The 23,358-nt window shown below is 40.7% G+C and overlaps 1 protein-coding gene and 1 pseudogene across 1 annotated transcript in view; one reads left to right on the forward strand and one right to left on the reverse strand.

The window, feature by feature from the left end:
* CEACAM20 (CEA cell adhesion molecule 20) overlaps positions 1 to 3,248 on the reverse strand; it is a 28,659-nt gene extending 25,411 nt beyond the window's left edge. Inside the window, exon 1 of the mRNA XM_072615529.1 lies at positions 3,004 to 3,248. Coding sequence (XP_072471630.1) covers positions 3,004 to 3,067 — 64 coding nt within the window. The 5' untranslated portion in view covers positions 3,068 to 3,248. The remainder of the gene's footprint in view (positions 1 to 3,003) is intronic.
* Positions 3,249 to 22,095: 18,847 nt separating this feature from the next.
* Positions 22,096 to 23,112, forward strand: LOC140503733 (L-lactate dehydrogenase B chain pseudogene; annotated as a pseudogene).
* The last annotated feature ends 246 nt before the right edge of the window (positions 23,113 to 23,358 follow it).

Consider the following 23,358-nt stretch of genomic DNA (forward strand, 5'->3'; position numbering starts at 1 on the left):
ACATTGCTATCCCCATTTTATGGCAAACAGAGTTAAGTGATTTACCCAGGGCCATACATCTATAAGGGTCTGAGGTTGGATTGGAATCAGGTCTTTCTGACTCTGTGCTCTCTGATGCCCCCTAGCTGCCTTTGAGTGTGGAGGCTTGGGGAGACTTATCTGGGTTTGAAGACTGCTGAGCATATCTGTCAGGACAATTCAAGAACTCATAACAACAAAGGTAATGGTGATCTTCTGTACGCCTGGACTTGGCTTCCATACACCTAAATCACCCAATCATCCCTCCACCAAGAATACAGTGTGGTCTGGGCTGTGATTACTAGGGAATGAGCCACCCTACTCTTTTCCACAAATAGTATTAGGGCAGGGAGAGGTTTCTACAGTACAATTTGCCTTGAGCCCTGACCCAAGCCCTCCCAAGAATGACTGTCAATGACTTATTCAGATAAATGATGAGAACAGAGACTAAGCCTGGCGTCCAGCAAGAAGGGCTAACCATCCCCATAATCCACCCATTTATCTACCTATACCAACCTTTTTTTCCCTGTCCCTCACCTAAGTAAGTCCAGGAAAAGACACAAACCTCAGCATCTGCTTAAAGAAAGGAAGAATCATAGAATCTTTGAAGTATAGAATCTTGAGGTCAAAAATCAGAATCATATGATCAGAATCATAGAATGTTAGAGATAGAATTATAGGATCAAAATCATAAATCTTAAGATGAAAGAATCTCAAATTCTTAGGTCATAATGTCGGAATTTTTGAGCAGTCATCTAATCCAATTTTAAATTTAATTAAAATTAAAATATAATTTAACTTTGTTAAATTTTTGTAAGATTAAGTATAAAATTAGGTGTATTTCATACATATATCTCTTACAATTATTATATTTAATTATAATTAAAATATAGTAAGTTAAATTATTATTGGAATATAATAAAAATATAATAAATAAAGAGGAATCTCAGGCTCAGAGAAGGGAACTGACTGGCACAGAACTGCAAATTAATTTGTATCAATGTCAGAACCAGGAGTAAGACCCATATCTCCTGACTCATAGACCTGGGCTCTTTCTTTTGTACTATACTCAATCATTTCCACTTTTCTCCCCCAATTCAGCTTTCTCATACTACAACCATTCTACCAGAAAATATAATCTATCTCTTTCTGTCTTCACTCCTGAGTGCTTCCCTTCTCATTGAGCCTGTTAGCTGGGAGAAGATTCTGGGAAGAAGGTGGAGAAGGTCAGAAAACTTTCAACTCTCCATATTTCCTCCCTGAAAAGAAAAGATAGAGCATCTCCTCAGAGCAACAGAAACAAACATGGGGTAAAACAGTGGTCCTCCCATGACAATTTGAGGGGACCCCAGTAGAGCCCTGACCTGAGTTAGGACTGAGTGAAGTGCAGACACCTCCAGGTCAACTCTGCGGAATCAACCAACTACAAGCCCTTGGGGCAGCTGGGGTAGGAAGGCAGCCACAGCCTTAAAAACATTCATCTCCCAGGCAGTGTGGGGGTCTGACAGTTGATGAGGGGAAGACTGAAGGACCTTCCACAACTGAGGGATGCAAGCTGTGTTGACCAGACATGTTCTGGAATGGGATATCACTAAGGGGGGAGAAGGAGCTGCCATGCACCTGGTGAGTTTAGTAGAAGAGGGTCAGGAACCCTGTTGCCTGAAGGTACTTGCAGGACAACAGAGTCATTGGTTTCATTTCTGAGGCAGAGAGGATAGCTGTAGTGTGCAGCCACTGGAGAAACCACAAAAATCAAAATCATTTGCAGGACAGCATGGCTTGGGCCCTAGCTGTGGCTTAGAAGTGGAAAGGAGAGCCCCAGGTTGAGCCCTGGGGACAGACCTGAGAAGAAGGACCTGAGGCTTGGGACATTATCTCCCATACCTTGATCACACTAATAACTGCTAAAAAACAAAATGAATGGAATGAGTGAATGAATAAGAGTAAGCAAAGGAGAAAGAACCCAAACATAGCTACTATGAAGAGAGAGAAGATGTGGGTTCATAACTGAGAAGAGAAAGATAATAAAGCTTAAAAAGCCACTCCTTTTTCAATAAGAAAAATTAAAAGGTCCCAAGCCCAAAAAGAGTTCTTGGAAGAACTTAAAAAGGACTTTAAAAATCAAATAAGAGAGATTGAAGAAAAATGAGAAAAAATAAGAACAATCCAAGAAAATTATGAAAAGAAAATCAACTTGAAATAGAGAATCAAAAACTTAAGGAAGAAAATAATTCCTTAAAAACTAGAATTGGGCAAGGGAAAGCTAATGATGTTCTAAGACACCAGGAATCTTAACACAAAAACAAAAGAATGAAAAAATGAAGAGAAAATGAAACAGTGCATCAGAGAAACAACCGGTCTGTTGCTATGAATAAAAGGAATGCAGAAAATCAGTGGGGAAAGCTTTGAAATCAGATTGTGATTAGATTGAGATATCACTGTGGTGTGGGCAATGATGAGCTCGTTGATTTAGAAAAACATAGAGACTTGGACGTATGAAGGAAGATATTCTCTACCTTCAGAGAAACAGATGATAGGAGGAAGTAAGCAGAGAACAGTTTTACATATATGTGTATGAGTGTATATGTGCATATATGTGTATGTTTATAGATATCTGTGCATATGTATGTATATGTGTATACATAGATATATTCACAATTAATTGTAACCTTTTTTAGGGTGGTGGGGGAAGAGAGGGGGAAAAAATAAAGTAAAAAGTGCCAGCAGAAAACAAAAGAAAACCAGCAAGGAAGCAAAACAAAGCTGGACAGCTTTCAAAACAATGTGTAGTATTAATTACATAGGTTTTCTTGAAATGAAAATTTCTTGTTTTATATTTAATTCTCTCTTATAGTCTACTGTGTATATGGCAATTTTTTCTTTTCTCATTTTGCATTTGTTTAAAATAAAAAAATTTATGAAAATAATTAAGAGATTGATAGTCGACACCTCCCTCCCTCTTTGCCAAGCTTTCATCTTTCTCACCTGTGAGCAGAAACCTCTTCCAGGAGCTGAAGCCCCTGTAGGGAGTATCCATGAGTTCTAGCATCAAGTTCTGCCCCAATCCTGCTCTCTTGGAGTGTCTGATTAAAGATGGACAAAGGTTTGGAGGCTGGTTCCCACCCCAGCCCCAATACCTTCCCTGTCCCAATCCACCAGGAAGCGGCTCTCAACTCTTATTTCTTCTTTGTCTCTGGAGGGACTAAGATCACTTTTCCTCTGTCTCTTGATTCATTCCTTTCCCTTCTGAAAGAGTTTTATGGGCTTGGACTTTAGATCTCCCCATCTGCTTCCTGCCTTGGGTCACTCAGTTCCTCCCACAGTCCACCCCTTTCACCTCCTATTGGACTCACTGAAGGGTAAGGAGGGTCACAGAGATGTGACAGAGAGCCTTGGGGAGGTGAACCTAACTGAATTCCCTTCTGAGATTTCCCTGAGGTGTAAAAGCAGTTCTGGCCATAGGACAGGTAGACCTATGTTAATTATTTACTTTCTCTAATAACACGTAATGCAATAACTATTTTTATGGATTTGTGATATTACTGTAATGGGAGTTCCCTCCATCTGAATGTTACAATTCCTTTATAATAACATCTCTGGGGCCAGCCCATCAATACTCACCAGCACTCAAACTTACTGCTTTGGCCCCCAGAGGAATGAATACTACCTTGGGTCCTAGGCATAATCCTATGGGAATATGTATACTAACACTATAGCTCTTGAGCCCCCACTGATGTGCTTACCATTAGCAATCAGCTTTTGACAAATTAGCTTAAATTGTAATGACCTTTTAGCAAAGACATAGTAAGAGCAATTGTTTAGAAAAAAATCATATACTCCCCCCAAAATCTGGGGCTCATTCACCCACAGACACACACATAATATATGCAAACAGTGGGCATAAACTCAACATATAATGATAATGAGGCATACATGTGGGATACAGGCAGGAGTGCACTAGTAAAGATTTAACAACCAACTCTGAAAAAGGCACACACAACACTTTTAAGTTTAATCTGCATTATTAACATTTTCATTATGACCTTCTTAAGGCTAAACAATCAATGAAACAATAAATCAAGCCTTGATTTGTAGCATTCACTAATTTCTGAGGTATAAATGTTCATACTGAAAATTTAACAATTGGTTCTCTCAAACCAGTTCAAGCAATTTCTACTATACCCCTGGAAAGAAGTGTGGTAAAGTGTAATTCACAACTGCTGGTACTTCAAAGTTGTGAAGTTCTTTGTTCATAGAGTCCACACATAGCTCCCCTTAGGGGCAATGTCTCTAACACTGCTCTCTCCCAGGAGAAGTCATGATGCCTCCTGAAGATATAATCTCTCTCCTTGAGTAACTTTATTTCTAAACCTGATCTGAATTTCCATTTCATAAGCTGGCTTAATTTACATTATTGCCATATTTGCATTGATTTTGCTTCTGCACTTGAGGGATTTTTTTTTCAGTTAACCATTACAAAAAGCAGGAGGAATGGAAAATGAGGTGGTATCAAATCTGGCTGCTTTGCTCCTCAAGACAATGAATGTCCAGACATACTCTGTGCCAAACACTGGTCTAGGCACCAGGGCTGCAAAGACAAAACTATAGGGTGCAGCAGAGTTGGGATGGAGAACATCAGAGCCACACATGGATAACAGCTAGCAAACTTTATTCTTCCTCACAAGGAAAGGGGGAGAACAGATGCCAAGAGAGGAAAGTGTCAGTGTGTGGCCCCATCCTGAGGGCTGTAACTCTGGTCAAAGGTCCAGTGTCCTTCAGGTATCAGTCATATAGGTTTAGATAGGAGACTGCCATGTCATCCGTAGGGGAAGATAGTTGTATAGCCAGGAAAAAAAGACTGTGATCTAAATTGTCCAAGAGGAGAGAAGAACAAGGGACTGGGATGTAGGGAACTTATCACTAATTGTGCCAATCCAGCAAGAGACTGAAAACGGACAGAGGAGGTAATGCCCAGCCTCTGGGTTTCTTAGACTTGACATACATGCATTTTAAGTGTCTGGAGCCATCCAGACTAAACTGGTTTTAACTGGCCCACAAAAGGAAAATAGTTCCTGTCTTCAAGGAGTTTACATTCTCCTGGTTAAAAACAACTTGTATGCCTAGAAACAAAAACAAAATATAATATAAAAAAAAAGTACAAAGGAACTTCAGGCATCATCACTAACACGTGGGGAAGGATGGCCAATATAATGGCTGACGTAAGCCTCCAAATTGTAATAAGGCTTGGAGGGAGTTACAGATACAGAGTTTTGAAGATAAGGAGGGATGGCATACCAGGCAGAAGGAACAGCTTATGCAAAAACCCAGAGGTAAGATGTGAAATGCCACATATGGAGAACAGAAATCAGGCCAGTTTGGTCAGAATTCTACCTTGGCTCACCTTGAGGATAGTTTCATCCTTCAAACAAGGGACAAAGGAACCAGGGTTGCTATGCTTCTGGACCTAATTCTTGACAAGGAAGAATTAAGTCCTGATGTAGAAATGAAGGGCACCTTGGGGGCAGGTGCTCATTCAATTATAGATATTGGCGTAATAGGTAAGGAAGAAAGCTGACCATGGTCTGACTCACACCTTGGATTTGGGGAGGTTAAATAGACTTCAAAGAGTTGGGTGAAAGGCTACATACGGGTATGGGCTGGTTTAACAACCAAATATCTGGGAGTGTGGGGGAGAAGAGAATGTATGTGTGATGTACGTCAATTGAATCTGCATTACTGACATTTTCTCCACCACTGTCTTAAGGCAGCAATCACTAGACCAATACATCAAGCTCTGATTTGTTGCATTAGCCAGTTTCTGAGATGCAAATGCTCAGGCTGAAAATTTACCAATCAGCTCTTGTAAATTGGTTTGAGCTGGCTCCAGCACCCCCATAGGGCAGGGTTAGGTACAGTGTTAGACCTAATATTCTTCACAGGAAATCAGTCCAATATAGATGATCTTCCCATAGCAAAACGCTTCTCTGGTCACCACTCCCTCGTATCCAATGTCTCCTGTACTAGGAGGTAGTCTGCTTAAGGGAAGAAACAGTCTTGTTTGTACCTCCAGAGTTCAGCAGAGTGCTTGGCTCATAGGCAAAGCTCAATAAATACTCCTCATTTATTCATTCATCATAAAGTCTCAAAAGTCTAACCCTGAAAACACAAGTAGAAAGGTTTCTAATGAGGATAAGATAAACCAACTTGAAGAGAGTGCTGAGGTTATAAAAGGGACTTGCTGACCATCTCAGATTTTTAAAAGACAAATATAGAAGTTATCTACCAGGGCCGATCACTGAAGAATTCACACGAAAGAGGAAAACCCAAGTCCTCCAATTCTAAATTTACTATCCTCTCTGTCACTCTAATCCTATGACTTATGGAGGGCAGGAACCATGTGCAGTTTACAGATGAGGAAAATGAGGTATAGGACTGGGAACACAGTGGGCGCCTAGGACATGTTTGTTGACTTCATAAGCCCAACCTCCCCTCTCACAGATGGACTGTAGCCCCTTTGTCATGTATAGCCTCCCTGCCTCTACTTTCTCCTGTTGAGGACTGTTGGATTCCTCTTCCTATAACCAAGCTTCAAACATTCTTTCATCCTCCTCTGGAGTCCATAAGACTCATCTACCTGAGTTCAAATCTTGCCTCAGACACTAGCTATGTGACCCTAGGTGAGCCACTTAATCCCATTTGTCTCAGTTTACCTATCTGTAAAATGAGATGGAAAAAGAAATATAAAACCCTCTAGTATCTTTGCCAAGAAAACCATAAATGGAGTCACAAAGAATCAGACAGGACTGAAACAAATCAACCACAATCCAGATTATTCATTCCATATCCCACAATCATCTCTATCTCTTGTTTATTGATAAATTCTTCTCCTGTTCACAAATCTGATAGATAATGTTCCATGCTCTTCTAATTTACTTACAATATCTCCCTTTATGTCTAGGCAATGTGTCCCTTTTGACCTTATCTTAGTAAATGGTGTAAGATATTGGTGTATACTTAGTTTCTGCCAGCTTTCCAGTTTTCCCAAAAGTCTTTACCAAATAGTGAATTCTTACCCACAAGTTTAGATCTTTACATTTATCAAATACAATGTTGCTATAATCATTTCCTACTGGGTGTTGTATGCCTACTCTATCCCACTGATCTACCATTCTGTTTCACAACTAGGTAGCACAGTGGATAGAGTATTGGGTCTGGAGTTAGGAAGACTCCTCTTCCTGAGTTTAAATCTGGCTTCAAATACTTACCAGCCTTGTGACCCTGAGCAAGTCACTTAACCCTGTTTGATTCTTTTCTTCACATGTAAAATGAGCTGAAAAAGGAAATGGCTGAAACCACTTCAGTATCTTTGCCAAGAAAACCCCATTTCATCTTCATTAGTGGTGTGTTCACCCTTTTCATTTTTCCTACTAGTAATTTGGGTTTCTTTTTTCTTTTTTTTTAAATCATATTAACCAGAGAGAGGTAAATTTGTAGATTTCAATTGGGTGAGAGTTGGGAGGAGGAGTAATCTTGTGACTTTTCCAAAATGAGGCAACTTCCAAAGAGTTGAAGCTTAACTTCACAAAATGGCAGATAAGGACAAAATGGAGTCATTAATGCTATTTTCATGTAACAGATCTGAAGGATACTCACATGCTACATAGCCAGGAGAAGAGAGTCAGGGATGGTGTCGCTCCCCTTTTAAAGGTCAACTGAGTCATCAATTCTTGGGATTAAGTCAGTTTGTCAGCCAATAAGCATTTATTATGCACTTAACTGAGTATACTGATTAGCACTGGGGAAACAAAGAAAAGGCAAAAGACAGCTCCTGTTCTCAAGGAACTCAGTCTAATGGGGGAGACAATATACAAACAAGTGTGCCAGCAAGTTATAAACAAGATTAAAATAGAGTTAATTGGCAGGTATAAGGCACTAGAATTAAAGGAGATCAGAAAAGTCTTCCTGAAGGAGGCAGGAATTAAATGAGGATTTGAAGGATGCAATGGAAGCCAGGAGGCAGAGATGAGGAGCGAGAGCATTAGTCGGAGAAAAGAGCCTAGGGATGGAATGTTCTGTGTAAGAAATAGCTGGGAGACCAGAGCCCCTGGATCAGAGTATGTTGTGTGGAAATAAGAGAATAGAGGAGAGTGCAAGAAGACTGGAAATGAAGTGGGAAAGAGAGAAGAGCAGGCTGTGAAGAGCTTTAGGAGCCAGAGAATTTTATATGTGATCCTCAAAGTGGTAAGGAACTACTAGAGTTTATTGAGCAAGGGGAAGATCTTTGATTCAGGAAAATCACTTTGGTTACTGAATGGACCAGAGTGAGGTGAGACTTGAGGCAGGCAGACCCACCAGCAGTTAGCACAATAGTCCAGGCATGAAGCAATGATGGATGCACCAGGGTAGAAGCAGTGTCAGAGGAGAGAAGGGAACATAATGACCTTGGCACCATATTGAATTGGAGGAAAGGGGGAGAGATGGTGAGGAGTCCAGAAAGACACCTGGGTTGTGAGCCTGAGGGATTGAGAAAATGGTATTGACCTCTACAGTAAATAGGAAGTGGGGCCAGAGGTTAGAGGGAAAGACTCAGTTTAGTTTGGGTCATGTTGAGTTTAAGATCCAGTCAAGTGGCCATCAAGGAGATAGCTTCATCATCTCTGAATTATTCAAGTGCTAAGTGTTGACCTGAAAACTTTGTTAAAGAAAAGGCAACAGGCTAAATGCATACATTTTATGATTTAATTAATTAATTTATCAATTCCCTATTAAAGACAATGGTAACATAATGCATTATGGAGCCAGAAATGTTCTGGCTACCCAGTGCAGAAATCTTCCGGCTTATATACATTTTGCCGTGAGAAGGGAACTCTCCTAGTTGAACAAATCATAAATTTAGTAAGACAAGACAATTAACAAAGTAATGTTGGTCAGGCCTTGGGATTCCAGGCTGAGTAAACATATGTCTTGGTGATAAAGAAGGAAATCCCACCACTAGTAAGTGGCAGGCTTCCTCCCCTAAACAGATAACTGACATAGGAAAGGGTAAACAATGTTCAATAGAAATTACGACCTAAGATGTCTATATTTTCTTTACCATTAATATGCCATAACATAGTATATGTCTGTAGATAATAAGATACAAAGGAAAGTCCCATTATTCAAGATATAGTGTCCTAGATTAAAGGTCTCCTTAAGGAATGTAGAGTCGGCCTTGGCTGGCTTTTGCTGACATAGGAAGAGGCACTCTCTGAGTTTACTTCAGAGAGAACAAAGAGATTATTCCAAAATTTTATATTAAACATTATCATTCCCTCCTTTTGGTCAAAGGCAAGCCGAAGGCTTTGCCTGTGGACCAACAAAGATATGAAAAAAAAACCTCTAAATAACCAGTAGTGTGAGAGTTACTCTTCATGCAAATCTGGTCCAGGCTCTTGGGAAAGTTGGCGATGTCTGATGGCATCTTCTTCAGGCCTCTTCAAAACTGGAGGGCATGATCCACTCAGGAGCAGGAGCAATGGAGGTGACAGATAGATCCAAGAGTCTGTACAGAAAACTTTACAGGGTCTCCCAGAAAACATGATTTGATAATTGAGATGAAACAATACAACATAGTTAACATGGCTAAAGACACTTAGCAATAGTTCAGTTTCCCAGCCATGCAGGGCTAGGTTCAAACAACACAGTGAAGTTTTTTTTTTTACAATTCACAAATTGCATTTTTACATTGTCAGGTACAGATTAAAACTTAGATGGCTCACAATAGACTAGTTTTGAAAGGGAGATTTACATGTCACCAATACAAACAAGAAAATTTAACATGAACCACACCAATCAATACAATTATTATTTCAATGTTAATTAACATTAAGTTCCTTGTATCCCAGTAATCCATTCTTAATTTTCATTTAAATTTGAATCCCAGATTTCTCATGTAGTTATCTGATACCTTTTCTTTGACAATAGGTTTTATTCTTGGGACAGTTCAAAAAGAGAATTCTGCTTTTCTGGTTCAGATCTAGAAGTTCCCAGATACTTCTGACAATATAAATTAGTACAATTACTTAAAATTTGTTCTCCACTTTTGAAATTTCAGAAAATTTTGGTTCACATTATTTGCTGTTTCTATCTTTACCTAAATCTTGTACCTGGAATAAGAATCTTTTAAAATGTGAGGGTTCAACTCTATAATGAACTCATCTGCCTTTTAACTTATTGGACAGATATTTTAACGGAGAAGAAATAATTTCACTTACTTTTACTACTATCCTATACAAATTTTATGCAAAAATCCAAATTTGAGATCTTATTATCCAAAGCATGACAAATTTTAGAAGTCAATCATATGCATTTGCATATAATTCTTAGAGGAATCAGGCTGATCCTGTTGTTTTTCCTCAAAATTTGTTACTCTATTTAATTAGACATCTATCACATTACATCTTTATCTTATTACCTGATCTAATCATTTCCTCGATGTTATCTCTATATTATATCTATTTATTTGGCCAGGAATATAGGTTAAGGTTGTAAGCTATTCATTCCTGCACCCCATTATAATAACTCAGAGATGTTCCAATTTCCATTTATTATTTGATAGACTTAGTGTTGTACTTTCAGAACTTCTTGATTATAAAGATTTGCTATAAAAGAAAAAGAGGGATAATGTTAACAGAAGGAAAGAATCTCCTTAGTTCTGGTTGATTCCAGGAATAAGCCATTATCTGACATGTAATCATGAGGTTACAAGGTGCTGAAAGCAGGGCTTAGAGATAATCAGGTGGGAGATTTTCTTTCTCAGAAAGAAAATAGCACATTTGGAAAATAAAGTTAGGAAGATCCTACCTAGGCCGTGTCCAAGGTCGTCTTCAAAACCTTTCCAAGCATCCACCGTTAGCCTGCAGCACATGTCAATTGGCTTTATGATAACTTAGACAAGTATTCCTGTAATCAGAGCTTCAAACAACAGTAAATTGCAGTCCCAGTCTTATATAGCAAATCAATATTGGCTGGTATCCCTCAGATAAAATACTTCCTCACTCTTTAAAACATCTGAAACTGACACAAAAGTATCCAAAACAACTATCTAGGAGCAAGAGGGGTTTGGATAACCCATATTTATTCCCAAATCTTATCTACCTTTCAGTTTCAAACAGAACTTAATTTGTCTTTCCAAATCTCTCAATCCTATTCTTCCACTTGCTTTTACATTTTAACCATAAGACAAGATAGCTCATAAGTTATTACTTTTTGCTAGCATAACTGTACTGGAATCTTATTCCCGCTTAAACAAAGCAAAGAGGTTAATGACAATTTATAGTTTGATGGAATTACGTCTTTGTTTCACAAGTTGTTTTTCTTCCCTAATTATACTCACCCTGGAAGAATGAGATACTTCAGGAATTAAATCTTTTACATAATAAATTCAAACGCAAACTTTAACTCTAACTTAGGCCATAGAATGACTACATATTCAGATCAAAACAGCTTAATTTAACAGTATATTATTTTGAAGCTTTAGTAAGCCTTCTAAGAATCACACATGATTTTTCAAAACATTTCTTCTAAAAGTATTTCCCTTCTTTAAAAACAGTTTAAAATTTACTCTAATGTTCACTAAACTCTTATGAAGAAAACTAGTTGGAAACTTTTAAAATGCTTGATATCTCTTTCTCTTTTTTTTCTTAAGCAAAAATAAACCTTTAAAACTGGAATTCATTAAAGCTGAGTTGTTACAAATATGTTCTTAAGTAATATGAATTTCCAAAGTATTATAACAAACTGAATTCTTAATTACTGCAGTATTCTTAGATATGAGACTGACTCACAGAAAAACACTGTTGCTTTTAAAATCCTTTTACACAATGGGAACATCTTAAGATAAGTCTTAAGTAGTTTACATAAACTTCTGCCCATGTTCTAATTTCAGATAAAAATAATATTAGATTTCCCAGTAAGATTACACAAAAGGCTCACATGTTTTGCTGGTCACTTGTTATTGACCACAGAAATTTGCTATAGAAGGAAAAAGCAGGGACATATGACATATTTGGTATCAAATATGACAGGATAAAACATCCTTTACTCTGTTTGAATTCAGATAAGAGTGAAATTCTCCAGTCATGCAGTATCTGTTCATAGTCAGACTCAGGAATAGGGAAACTGAGCCAGGGGGATCCCATCCTAGATTGAGTTTAGAATTGTCCCCTCAGTGTTTATAGTCAGATGAGAAATATTCCTTTGTGGCATGTGTCTCAGATACTGATTTAATGCAGGGAACTATACCCAAATTCAAACTCAAAACAAAAATAGTTATGGTCCCAAATGCCTTTTACCTTAAACAGCAAGTCTCACTAATCACAACTTATAGTCAGATAACAGTTATTTCTGCTCTCTTGGAGTTACAGTAAAGATTTACCAGGACGCACACACAAAAGGGATTCCATTTAACATCTTTCCTTCTCAGATTTAAACCTTTACTGATGTAAAAGCCAATTACTAAAAATTCTATCTATTACAACTTCTGTGCAAGTAATATTCATTGTTTAGAATTTGCATTAACCAACCAAATTCCTTTACTAAGACTGATGATCTTACCCACAGGAATGGGAGGACTGTTCTGAATGAACAGAAGGAATTCAAACAAAGTTTTCACTCCATTCCCTCCTTTCCATACACAGGAATCACTTAACAGTTTTAGGTTTCAGCATTCAAACAGTAATCCCAAATAACTTAGTTAACAATCCTACAACTTCACAGAAGATAGCCAAATTCTTTAGCTTTAACTTTTTTTTTTTTTTAACAGACAAGAGTGAAAATACCTAGTTTTCTAAATGACAATTACAAAACATTATAAGACAGTTAGCAGGACTGATAAAGTAACACAACTGGTGTTACACAATTTTCCCAACATCTTTTAGTTTCAACAAAATTAAAATTAGAAATTGCTTTGTCTAACACCATTTCTAGATTACAGTGGTCACTCAATTTTCACAATCTAAGAGAAATTCAGAAATACAATCCTAGAAATAGTTTTAACACAACAATAACTACAGATGGTATAATTTGCATTTCCAGAAATTATTGATCTTATTACTTTTAGCAATTAAAACCACTTCAAAGGTAACAATTACATTAGAGAGAGATAATAATGTTGTATGCAACATATACCAGTCATTATGTTAAGCATTTTACAATCGTTTTATCATTTTGATCCCATAACAAGTATAATTATTTTTACAAATCAGAAAATGGGTCAAACAGAGATAAAATACTTTTTGCAATTGAACAGAGAAGTGAAGCTTACCAAGAGCAGAGAAACTGATGTCCCAGTGGTGACTTTCGCAGGCAGAGTGTAGAGAATGCTCGCTACAGGCCTGATTCTTCCACGTTTACCAATCCCCCCACAGCAGCAGAATTTACTGAGCCCCTAAGGCTATGGAGCTGCTGGGACAGGGTGGGCGGAATGTCTAGGACCTAGGTGGTATTTCCAAGCTGTACCTAGAAAGGTGGGCTACTCACAATCTTAGGAGTAATTTCAAATGATCAGTTCCCGAAATATTTCTGATTAATTTCACAACATACAAATCTGCTAAAATGATTTTACCTGAGATGATCTAACTTTTCATTGTAATTCCAGGTTGGCCAGACCAGAATGACAAGGAAAAGTCTCAAAGTTTTGCTTATTTCCCTAGCTGCAGCCACTGAAGTCTGGCTGCTTACATTTAAATCTTACAAGATAATAGACATTCACAGCACACATGATACAGACAGGGACATACACCAACAGACAAACTGACAACAGGACAAATACAAATATAGCTCACAAAAAAACAACCCAGAGAGAGAAGGCAATTAGAAGCTTGCTAGAAATCTCCATCATGAATTGGCTATTATCATTCTGAGGAAAGGGGGTTGCAAGAATCCAAGGTCTGATAATAAAGGAGAATCCTGCAGCCTTTGCTCAGAGAACCCATGCGGTCTTCGGAGGGGTGGGGAGTCTTAGTGCCCCAAAGTTTCTGACTGTCTTAAAGAAACAGGCCCCATGGGAATAGGTTCAGGCCTTTAGTTCTTGGTGGATTGTAACTGTCCTCTTCAGGACCAGAGCCCTTACGGGAAAGCGGGGAGGGGGAATGGGGAGGAGGGAGGCAACAGAGGCTTGAACAGAAGCTGCCTTCCTCAGGTCTAAGGTAGGGGAAGGCCAGGGGGAAAGATTGCATCTAGGTGCCGTCAGTTTCCCCAGATCAGAGGCCTTCAAGGGGAAGGGGAGGAAGGAAAGGGGTAAGGAATAGGATGGAGGGAGTGAAGGGAAGGACAGACTGGAGCTCTTGAAGAAGAAAGGATTTTTGCCAGGACATGACTAGGTGCTGAAGTGGCTCCCAGCCTTACAGGGAAGAGGCTACCTGTCTTTTGTTCTCGCTCAGCCGAGTCAGCAAGCCCAAGATGAAACATTGTCGCTACTGGCTAGTTGTTTTGTTGGCCTTTAAACTTAAAGTAACTTTGACCGGTCCAAAAGAGCCCTGTGGTGGCCAACGTAATTTAGGGCTCTTTAATTGATTGACACTAGTGCTAGTAATACCTGTGATCATCAGGTTGGTAACGGCTTGACACACAAGAAGCAGGGGTCTAGTCAGCCGGATTTCTACTTCTAATTTTTGACTGACCCATAGCTAGCTGATTTCCCTAGATCGATCTTCAGAGGAGACCTAATTAATACAGAGGCGTTTTCACGCAGAGTGGTCTCTGTCCTGCGGTTATCTTTAAAGGGAATTTTTGAGTCCTTTGGAAGCTGGGAATGGAAGGACTTACCCCAACCACGTCAAGGCCCAGGACTCTAGGAAAAACGGTTCCTATTGGCGCCAGAGTCCTGGCGTTGGCGAGATGAGGAAATGTCTGTCCTGTTCCTCAGTTCCAATCCACGTTTGGGCGCCATAACTGTTGACCTGAAAACTTGGTTAGAGAAAAGGCAGCAGGCTAAATGCATACATTTTATGATTTAATTAATTAATCAGTCAATTCCCTATTAAAGACAACAGTAACATAATGCATTATGGAGCCAGAAATGTTCTGGCTACCCAGTGCAGAAATCTTCTGGCTTATATACATTTTGCCGTGAGAAAGGAACTCTCCTAATTAAGCAAACCATAAATTCAGTAAGATAGGACAATTAACAAAGCAATGTCAGTTGGGCCTTGGAACTCCAGGCTGGGTAAACATATGTCTTGGTGATAAGGAAAGAAATCCCACCACTAGTAAGTGGGAGGCTTCCTGCCCTAAACAGATAACTGACATAGGAAAGGGTAAACAAGGTTCAATAGAAATTACGACCTAAGATGTCTATTTTTCTTTACCATTAATATGCCATAACATAGTATATGTCTACAAATACTAAGATATGGAAAACGTCCTGTTATTCAAGATAGTGTCTTAGGTTAAAGGTCTCCTAAGGAATGTAGAGTCAGCCTTGGCTGGCTTTTGCTGACATAGGAAGAGGCATTCTCTGAGTTTGCTTCAGAGAGCAACAAAGAGATTATTCCAAAATTTTATATTAAACATTATCTATCTATCTATCTATCTATATATATATATGTCTCATGCCTTAGCTCCCAACTAGACTGTGAAACCTCGGAGGGCAGTGATCATGCCTTAAAGCTAAACTTTGTGTCCTCCTCAGACCCTAACATAAATGACTGTTGAATCCATTAAGTAAATAAACATTCCTTTCCCATTCCAAGGAGAGAGTCAGAGCCCAGGACTCTTCTTCCCTTCCATTCCAATCCCAGTCCTCAAGTAAGAGAGCCCTCTGATAAGACAGAGACAGGATGACTGATGGTGGATTGACAGCCCTGAGAAGAAGAGAGACTGGCAAGTGCCCCCTACCATAGACAGGTACGTAGATGCTAAACACCTTGCTTGACACTGAGCCTGACAGAAGGAGGAGCTTTCGAAGAGTGTGAGTCCCGGAATCATTGATTCTGGTGCTAGAGATATATAGGGAGCCATCTGCCTCTGCTGTCTCTCGCCCAGTGTGAGCCTGCCCCATTGACTGGCTGCCAGAGATGACTACGAAAGTGAGGATCTGCTGATCCAGCTCTGTGCCACTCCCTCGGAACCAGTTGAAGGATAGGAGATCCTCTTCCATCAAGCTCTGTACAAAGAGTGTGATGTTTTCCCCTTCCATGGGTTGGGACGCGATAGGGGTTATGGTCATTTGAGCAGGTGTCAGTTGGAACTGGGAACTCAGAAGGAATGCTGGGGCACTGGAAGAAGGAGTGGAAGGGATGAGAGGGGAGGAAATGGTTAGAGTTAGGACATGGACTGGAACAAGCACCATCTGCATCCCTTCCCTCCTCTGCTCAAGAACCTTCCATGGCTCCCTTCTGCCACCCCCATCAGGCACTGAGATCTCTCATGGCTGACTCCAATCTACCTTTCCAAATTTATCCCTCATTTATTCCTTTACATTCACCCTGTGCCTCAATCAGACTCCCTTCATTTCCTTCTCTTTATCTTCAAGCCTTGGCTTGCTGGAGGGTGCCAGATGGAGTCATGCTCACACCCTCTGTGATTTCCTGCTCTGCCAAATTCCCATTCCACTGATGTACCAGTAGTTAATATGAATACAATGCTTTCATTTTTAGAAAGTGACTCCCTCCCTAAGGCCAGGTAAAGTCAGTTGGACAAAAGCTGTTATCACCAATAGAGGAAACTGGGGTTCAAAGAAGGTCAGGAACTTGCCCGTGGTCATTTAGCTAATAAGGAGAAGAATCCAGATCATTGGAGGATACATTCAGTGAATTCATGGTACAATGGAAAGAACATTGACTTTGGATCTGGAGGACTGGGTTCAAATCCTGATCCATGTTCTTACTATACAGGTGACTCTACCCAAGCCACGTCACCATTGTGTGCCTCACTTTCCTCCTCTGCAAAATGAAGACTCTTCCAATTCTGCAGCTGTGAGCCTTCCTGCTTCCCTTAGTTGGGTCTCTCTAGGATATCCTCCGCAGAGGCTTCTCTCCTTCCTTTAAGCCTCCATCATACTCAGCATCAACTGATGCTGAGCACAAACTCTCCTGTGTCCTTGACCTTTGAGGGAACATTACCCTTCCTCCTAGGAGGAAGCTTTGGGGAAATCAGGGCTTTGCCCAGACACCCCCACCTCCACAGCAGCCAATTCCAGAGAAGGCTGCTCCTTCTCACTCTTTCACCCCTAACTCCTAGGTTGAGACTGAGGGGTCATGTGAGATTAAAGATGGAAAGGGCCCTTAGAAATCACTGAGTCCTTTTACACAGGGGGAAACTGAGACCCAGAAAAGGGAAGTGAGTTGCCTCAGGTCCCAAAACTATTGCACAGCAAAGTGGAGATTTGAACAGACTTCTGACTTCAATCCAACCCTCTTTCTGCCATAGCAAACCTTTCTGTCATCCTAGAGGAGACTGAGTCTTGAGTTCTCTTACTTGTGAACAGAAGCCCTTGCCAAGGTCCGTTCCTCTGGAAGCCTACCAAAGAAAGTTCCATGTGTTCGCTCATCCTGGTTTCAGTGACTCCTGAGATCCGTCTTTCTTCAGGCTCAAAGTCTTCATCTGCAGAAAAGGAACAGGACCATAAAGGACACTGGTGGCCCTGAGCCCAGGGCCCTCCCTCTCTGGAGTTCCTAACCACTGAAGGCTTATGGCAGCCCCAAGGTCCTAGACTGAGGGCATCCCCTCCCCAGAGCCTGGGCACCACTGAGGGCTCTCACCAGACAGGGACCATTGGCTGATTGATCCTGGCACCAAGTCCAGAACAGGGTAAAGAAGAGGTGACTGACTGTCACTCAGTTGGGGCTGTTGATGTCAGCTCATCAGCAGCTCTGTTCTGTCTTATCTCTAAAGAGTGTCCTTTGGTCTTCCAGGCTTCCAGTCTTATCCTGGATTCCCCATATCCCTTCTGCCAAGGAATATTATCAGTCAGATTCTTAGCACTAGAAAGTCAGACTTAGCCTTCTCTCCCATTTTATAGATGGAAAATCTGAGGTTTTGGAAACATCCACCACAGTGGCCATCCCTCCCACTTCCTTGTTTGCAAAGGTTCTCAACTTTGCCATGCTTTTTACCTGACTGAGAGGGTGAGACTATGATAATTCCCATTTCACAGATGCCCAAATGAGGATCAGATAAAGAAAATACTTTGCCCAACATCACGCAGCAAACTCGAACCCAAGAGTCCTGGTTCTATTATCACTCAATTCCAGGCATTGAGTTAGATGCTGGGGATTCAGAGACCAAAAAAATCAAGGAAAAATTCCTGCCAAATAGTCTATTGTATTCTTCTGGAGGAGAGGGAGAGGCTGGAGTGTCTCCTAAGCCAGGGAAGGGGAAAGGAATAAGCATTTATTATGCACCTACTATGTGCTAGGTACTGTGGTAAACACTTTACAAATATCTCCTTTCATCCTCACAACAACCCTAGGAAGGAGGTGCTTTTAGAATCCCTAATTTAGAGCTGGGAAAACTGAGACAGACAGAAGTTAAGTGGCCTGACCACGGTCACTCAGCTAGGAAGTGTCTTAGGCAAGATATGAAGCTAGGCGTTCCTGACTCCAGGTCCAGCACTCTTTCCACTGCACCATCTAGCCAGGCACAAACTCAGCAGTGGGTCATTTCAGACCATCTCTCAGTTAACCTGAAGACAGTTAAGGGAAGACAGGGAAGGTTTGGATACCTGAAAGGTATTCCCAGTCAATCAGAAGGAAATAGGACTCCTGGGTAGGGAGTAGAAGCGAAGGATAGAAGCATCCCAATGGACTGTAAGCCCCTAGGAGAAGCAGCTATAGTGCTTTTAGCACAAATCCTGGTACATAAAGGATGTGGGAAGTCGAGCTTCAGAATTACAGGGTAGCTTCCAGGGAGTAAAGATAAATGGAGTTTGGTGCATGGTGTAAGATAAAAGACGACCATAAAGGAAGAGATGACATAAAGGCATAGAAGAGATCATGCTTGAGATTTGTTAGGTTAGAGAAATTGATACTAGCCCAAAATCCAGTCAGTTCTGAAGGGCAGGAATTGGCATAACGCCATCCTGCCTTGTATGAAAGAAATTCTGAGTTTTATAAAAATTGATATGCCATGTGTCATGAACATACTAATAGATTAAACTTTTCAGAATTGCCTTTCTTGTGAGTCAGACTTACAATGCAGCTTGAAACGATCAATCAAACCTTGACAACGCTCTCACAATCACTTCATTCTTGTGCCTGTATAAATTAAGTGAAGCAAATCAAAGATGGTAGAACCTGCTCCCATCACGGAACTCTGGTCTTGGGGAACCCCCAAGGATTCAAGCAATATTGCTCCTGCAGGACTCCAGAACTGTTTATTGTCTTCCATTTGTGGGTTTGTGCTGGGAAACCTCTCATGCCCTGGGAATGATTGTTAGTAACCTGCCTTTCCCCCTCTTTCCCACTTGTGGCTTATATCTTCACTTCAGGAGGATGGAATTCTGATCAAGAGAATTCCCGATTTCTGTTCCTTGTAATGGAACTAGTTAATTAAATGGCTACTTGATGATGGGCACTTTGTCTCTGGCCCACTGTTTCATCATTCTCGGGTTAGAGGCTGGCTCAGTAAAATCCTATTAACACTTGGATATGGACTTTATGTGCACCTTTGACCAAGTACCTTCCTCTTTCTGGGACCTCTGTCAAATAAGGGGGTGGAACTAAATGGTCTCTTAGAGGCTTCTCACAGCACCAGTGTTCCACATTCCAAAGGAAATATGGGTTACACAAAGTATATCCTCTGCCCACCTCCTGCTGACCATGAGGAAGCTTGGTTGGAGGGGGTTGGGAGAGGGTTGGGAGAGGGTTGGCACTGTCTGATTATGAAGTTTCCTAACTGGCTGCTGAGGATATATACCAAAGGGGGTCACCTACCTCACTCCACACTCTCTTCCTCTCTGCTTTGAAGTTAAGGACTATTCTGTGTTTCATTCAGAGAGGGTTTGGAGGAGTGCAACTGCCCTATCTCCCCACCCTTGTCTATGCAGCTAGAAGCACGGGTTCTGTGCTTGGGGGCCACCTCTGTCTACTATCTTCTTTCCTTAGGTAGGTGATCTCGTGGTTTGGAAAGGTCTGGAATGCTGTGGTTACAATGACAGTATCATCCGCTAACTTGAAGGTAGTAACAATAACCATTGAATCGGTGATAGCAGTGGCTGATTGTAGAGGAAGCTTCCGGATGAGGGAAGAATGGCCACCAGAAAGAATAGACTGGTCCAGTTCAGCAACTTTGCCTGTAGACTCTCACCAACAGAGAATACGGACAGTGAAGTGTAAAAATGGCTAATAAGCAGTCCTACAAGGGACTGTTTTGTGTCCCTACAAGGCTTGGCCTCTCTGCCCCTAAGTTAAGTTACTGAATTCTGTATAAATTGCTTTATGTGGGCACTCTCTGATTCTTTTTATAGTTTTCATTATTTTCTGTGTAGGAATAAGTTACCTGCATTATAGCCAATTCATATTCTATATTCAGTATTTTTTTCTACTTCCAATTTGGGGGGGACCCAAAACCTGAACCCCAAAATAATATTATTTCTAGGATGCTGGGGTTGGGATTTAATTATCCAGTGAGTATAAGAAGAGATTGATCCCTGTAATTAGAGGAAGGATCCCTTATCAAGAAACTTGATATAGTATACCATATATGGGTTCAGGATAAGGAAGGATGGATACTGCCCTCTGTTGGATAAATATTTCCCATCTCTAATGTTCTCTGTTCTAAGGTTCCTTCCTTCTAGCTCTGACACCTTGTCTTATTTTGTCATACTTCTGGGCATGCACCAATGGCAGCCTACAGTTCCTAAGGGCCTGCTTTGCTCCCACCTGGGTACCTTCCAGGAAATGGTCAAACCTTTACTTAGGAGGGAGCAAACAATCCTTGAAACATAGAGGAGAGGCTTCCGGTAGGGATGTCATGGGAGGGGACAGTACTAGAGCAGGATGCTCACACCAGCCCCCATCTCATCACACAGTTTTGAAAAGACATTGAAAAGCTGGGGAAAACATCCAGAGAGAGATGACTGGGTCAATATCTAGACAAGAATATCAAATTCGAACCATGAGATGATCAGCTGAATGAACTGGGGATGAGAAGATTTAGGGAAGACACCTCAGCTGTCTTCTCCTGTGCAAAGGGATCGGACTTCATCTGCTTGGCCCTTGAGGGCCCTAGAGGGAAAAAGCTGCAGAGAGGAAGGTTTAAGTTTTATGTCAGGACAAACTTCATGAAGTGAGTTGCTTCAGGAGGTGGTAGGATCCCACCTCTAGGGATCTTCATGCAAATGTTATATAGCACTGGGGAGCACTGATGTAGGAGGGGTTCTGGTTACGTTTTGGAATGGGCTCAGCCTCCATGGATTGGGTCTGGGTTAGGGTAGAAATCCAAAGAGTCGACTTCAACTTCAGGAAATAGAAATGGAGTCAGAGAGTAAGGTCAGCCTGCACCCTGAAGACAGTAAAAAGGACCCTCTCCTAAATCAAGTCACCAGAAGCACAGGTACACCATCATCAAGATGCTAGCAGCAAAAAAAAAGTGCTATTTTCTGTTATATCTGTCGACTAGCTAGTCATTAAGATATCAAGTGAGTCAAGGGGGAAATTATCACTTGGTTCAGAGGGACTTTTTTAAAAAAACTCCTACTATATGCTAGGCACTATACTAAGTACTTTCCAAGCGTTACTTCATTTGAAACTTGCAAGAACCATGGAGGAAGGTACTATTATTATCTCCATTTTACAACTGAGGAAACTGAGGCAGGGGTGAAGTGACTTGTCCATGGTCACACAACTAGTAAGAGACTGGTTTTGAGCTCAGATCTTCCTGACTCCAAGGCCAGGATTCAATAAACAAATGAGCCCATGTGGTCTGATTTTGTTTCCAAGGATTGAAAACAAAATGGCAAAGTTTTAAAGAGAAAAAAAGCTAATATTTAAAAATTACTGTAGCTAGGGCATGGCTGGAGAAAGACGTAGCTGATTCTCTTCTCTCTTTGGGACAAACTTCATCACAGGCAATCAACTATTCTTTACAGGGAACAAAATGGCTACTCTCAAAGAAAAACTGATTGTTCCAGTTGCAGAAGAGGAGGCAGCAGCCCCAAACAATAAGATTACTGTTGTGGGTGTTGGACAAGTTGGTATGGCCTGTGCTATCAGCATACTTGCAAAGAGTCTTGCTGATGAACTTGCCCTTGTTGATGTTTTGGAAGACAAACTCGAAGGAGAAATGATGGATCTACAGCATGGGGGCTTGTTTCTTCAAACTCCTAAAATTGTGTCTGATAAAGATTACTCTGTCACTGCTGGTTCCAAGATTGTTGTAGTCACTGCCGGAGTCCGCCAGCAAGAGGGAGAGAGTCACCTCAATATGGTACAAAGGAATGTGAATGTCTTCAAATTTATTATTCCTCAGATTGTAAAGTATAGCCCAGACTGTATCATAATTGTGGTTTCCAACTGAGTGGATATCCTTACATATGTCACCTGGAAACTGAATGGCCTGCCAAAGCACTGGGTGATTGGGAGTGGGTGCAATCTGGATTCTGCTAGGTTCCACTATCTTATGTCTGAAAAACTTGGCATCCATCCAAGCAGCTGCCATGGCTGGGTCCTTGGAGAGCATGGGGACTCAAGTGTGGCTGTGTGGAATGGAGTGAATGTGGCAGGCGTTTCCCTCCAAGACCTGAATCCAGAAATGGGAACTGGCAATGACAGTGAAAACTGGAAGGAGGTTCATGAGCTGGTGATTGAAAGTGCCTAAGAAGTGACCAGACTCAAAGGATACACTAACTGGGCTATTGGGTTGAGTGTTGCTGATCTAATTGAGACCATGTTAAAAAATCTCTCCAAGATTCATCCTGTATCCACTGTGGTGAAGGGGATGTATGGCATCGAGAATGAAGTTTTCCTTAGCCTTCCAAGCATTCTGAATGCTTGAGGACTGATCAGCGTTATCAACCAGAAGCTGAAAGATGATGAGGTAGCTCAACTCAAGAAGAGTGCAGATACATTGTGGGACATCCAAAAAGACCTGAAAGACCTGTAATATTCTGTAGAAACTCAATCAACTTGTGAATCACTGTGCCCATTTAGTAATTAGCCATCTTGGTGGATAGAACTTTTCTCTTGAATTCAACTCTGGCCACAGCATCAAAGTACATGATTAAAAGACTTGCTATATGAACCTATGAACCAATAAATATACTACTGAAGTGTGAAAAAAGAAGTAAATAAATGAAAATAAAAATTACTGGAAAAAAAATAATGATCATGTAGAAATGTTTAGATGTGAACTGTTTTAAGT

Source organism: Notamacropus eugenii, chromosome 5 (assembly GCF_028372415.1).
Source record: "Notamacropus eugenii isolate mMacEug1 chromosome 5, mMacEug1.pri_v2, whole genome shotgun sequence".
NCBI classification, from domain to species: domain Eukaryota; kingdom Metazoa; phylum Chordata; class Mammalia; order Diprotodontia; family Macropodidae; genus Notamacropus; species Notamacropus eugenii.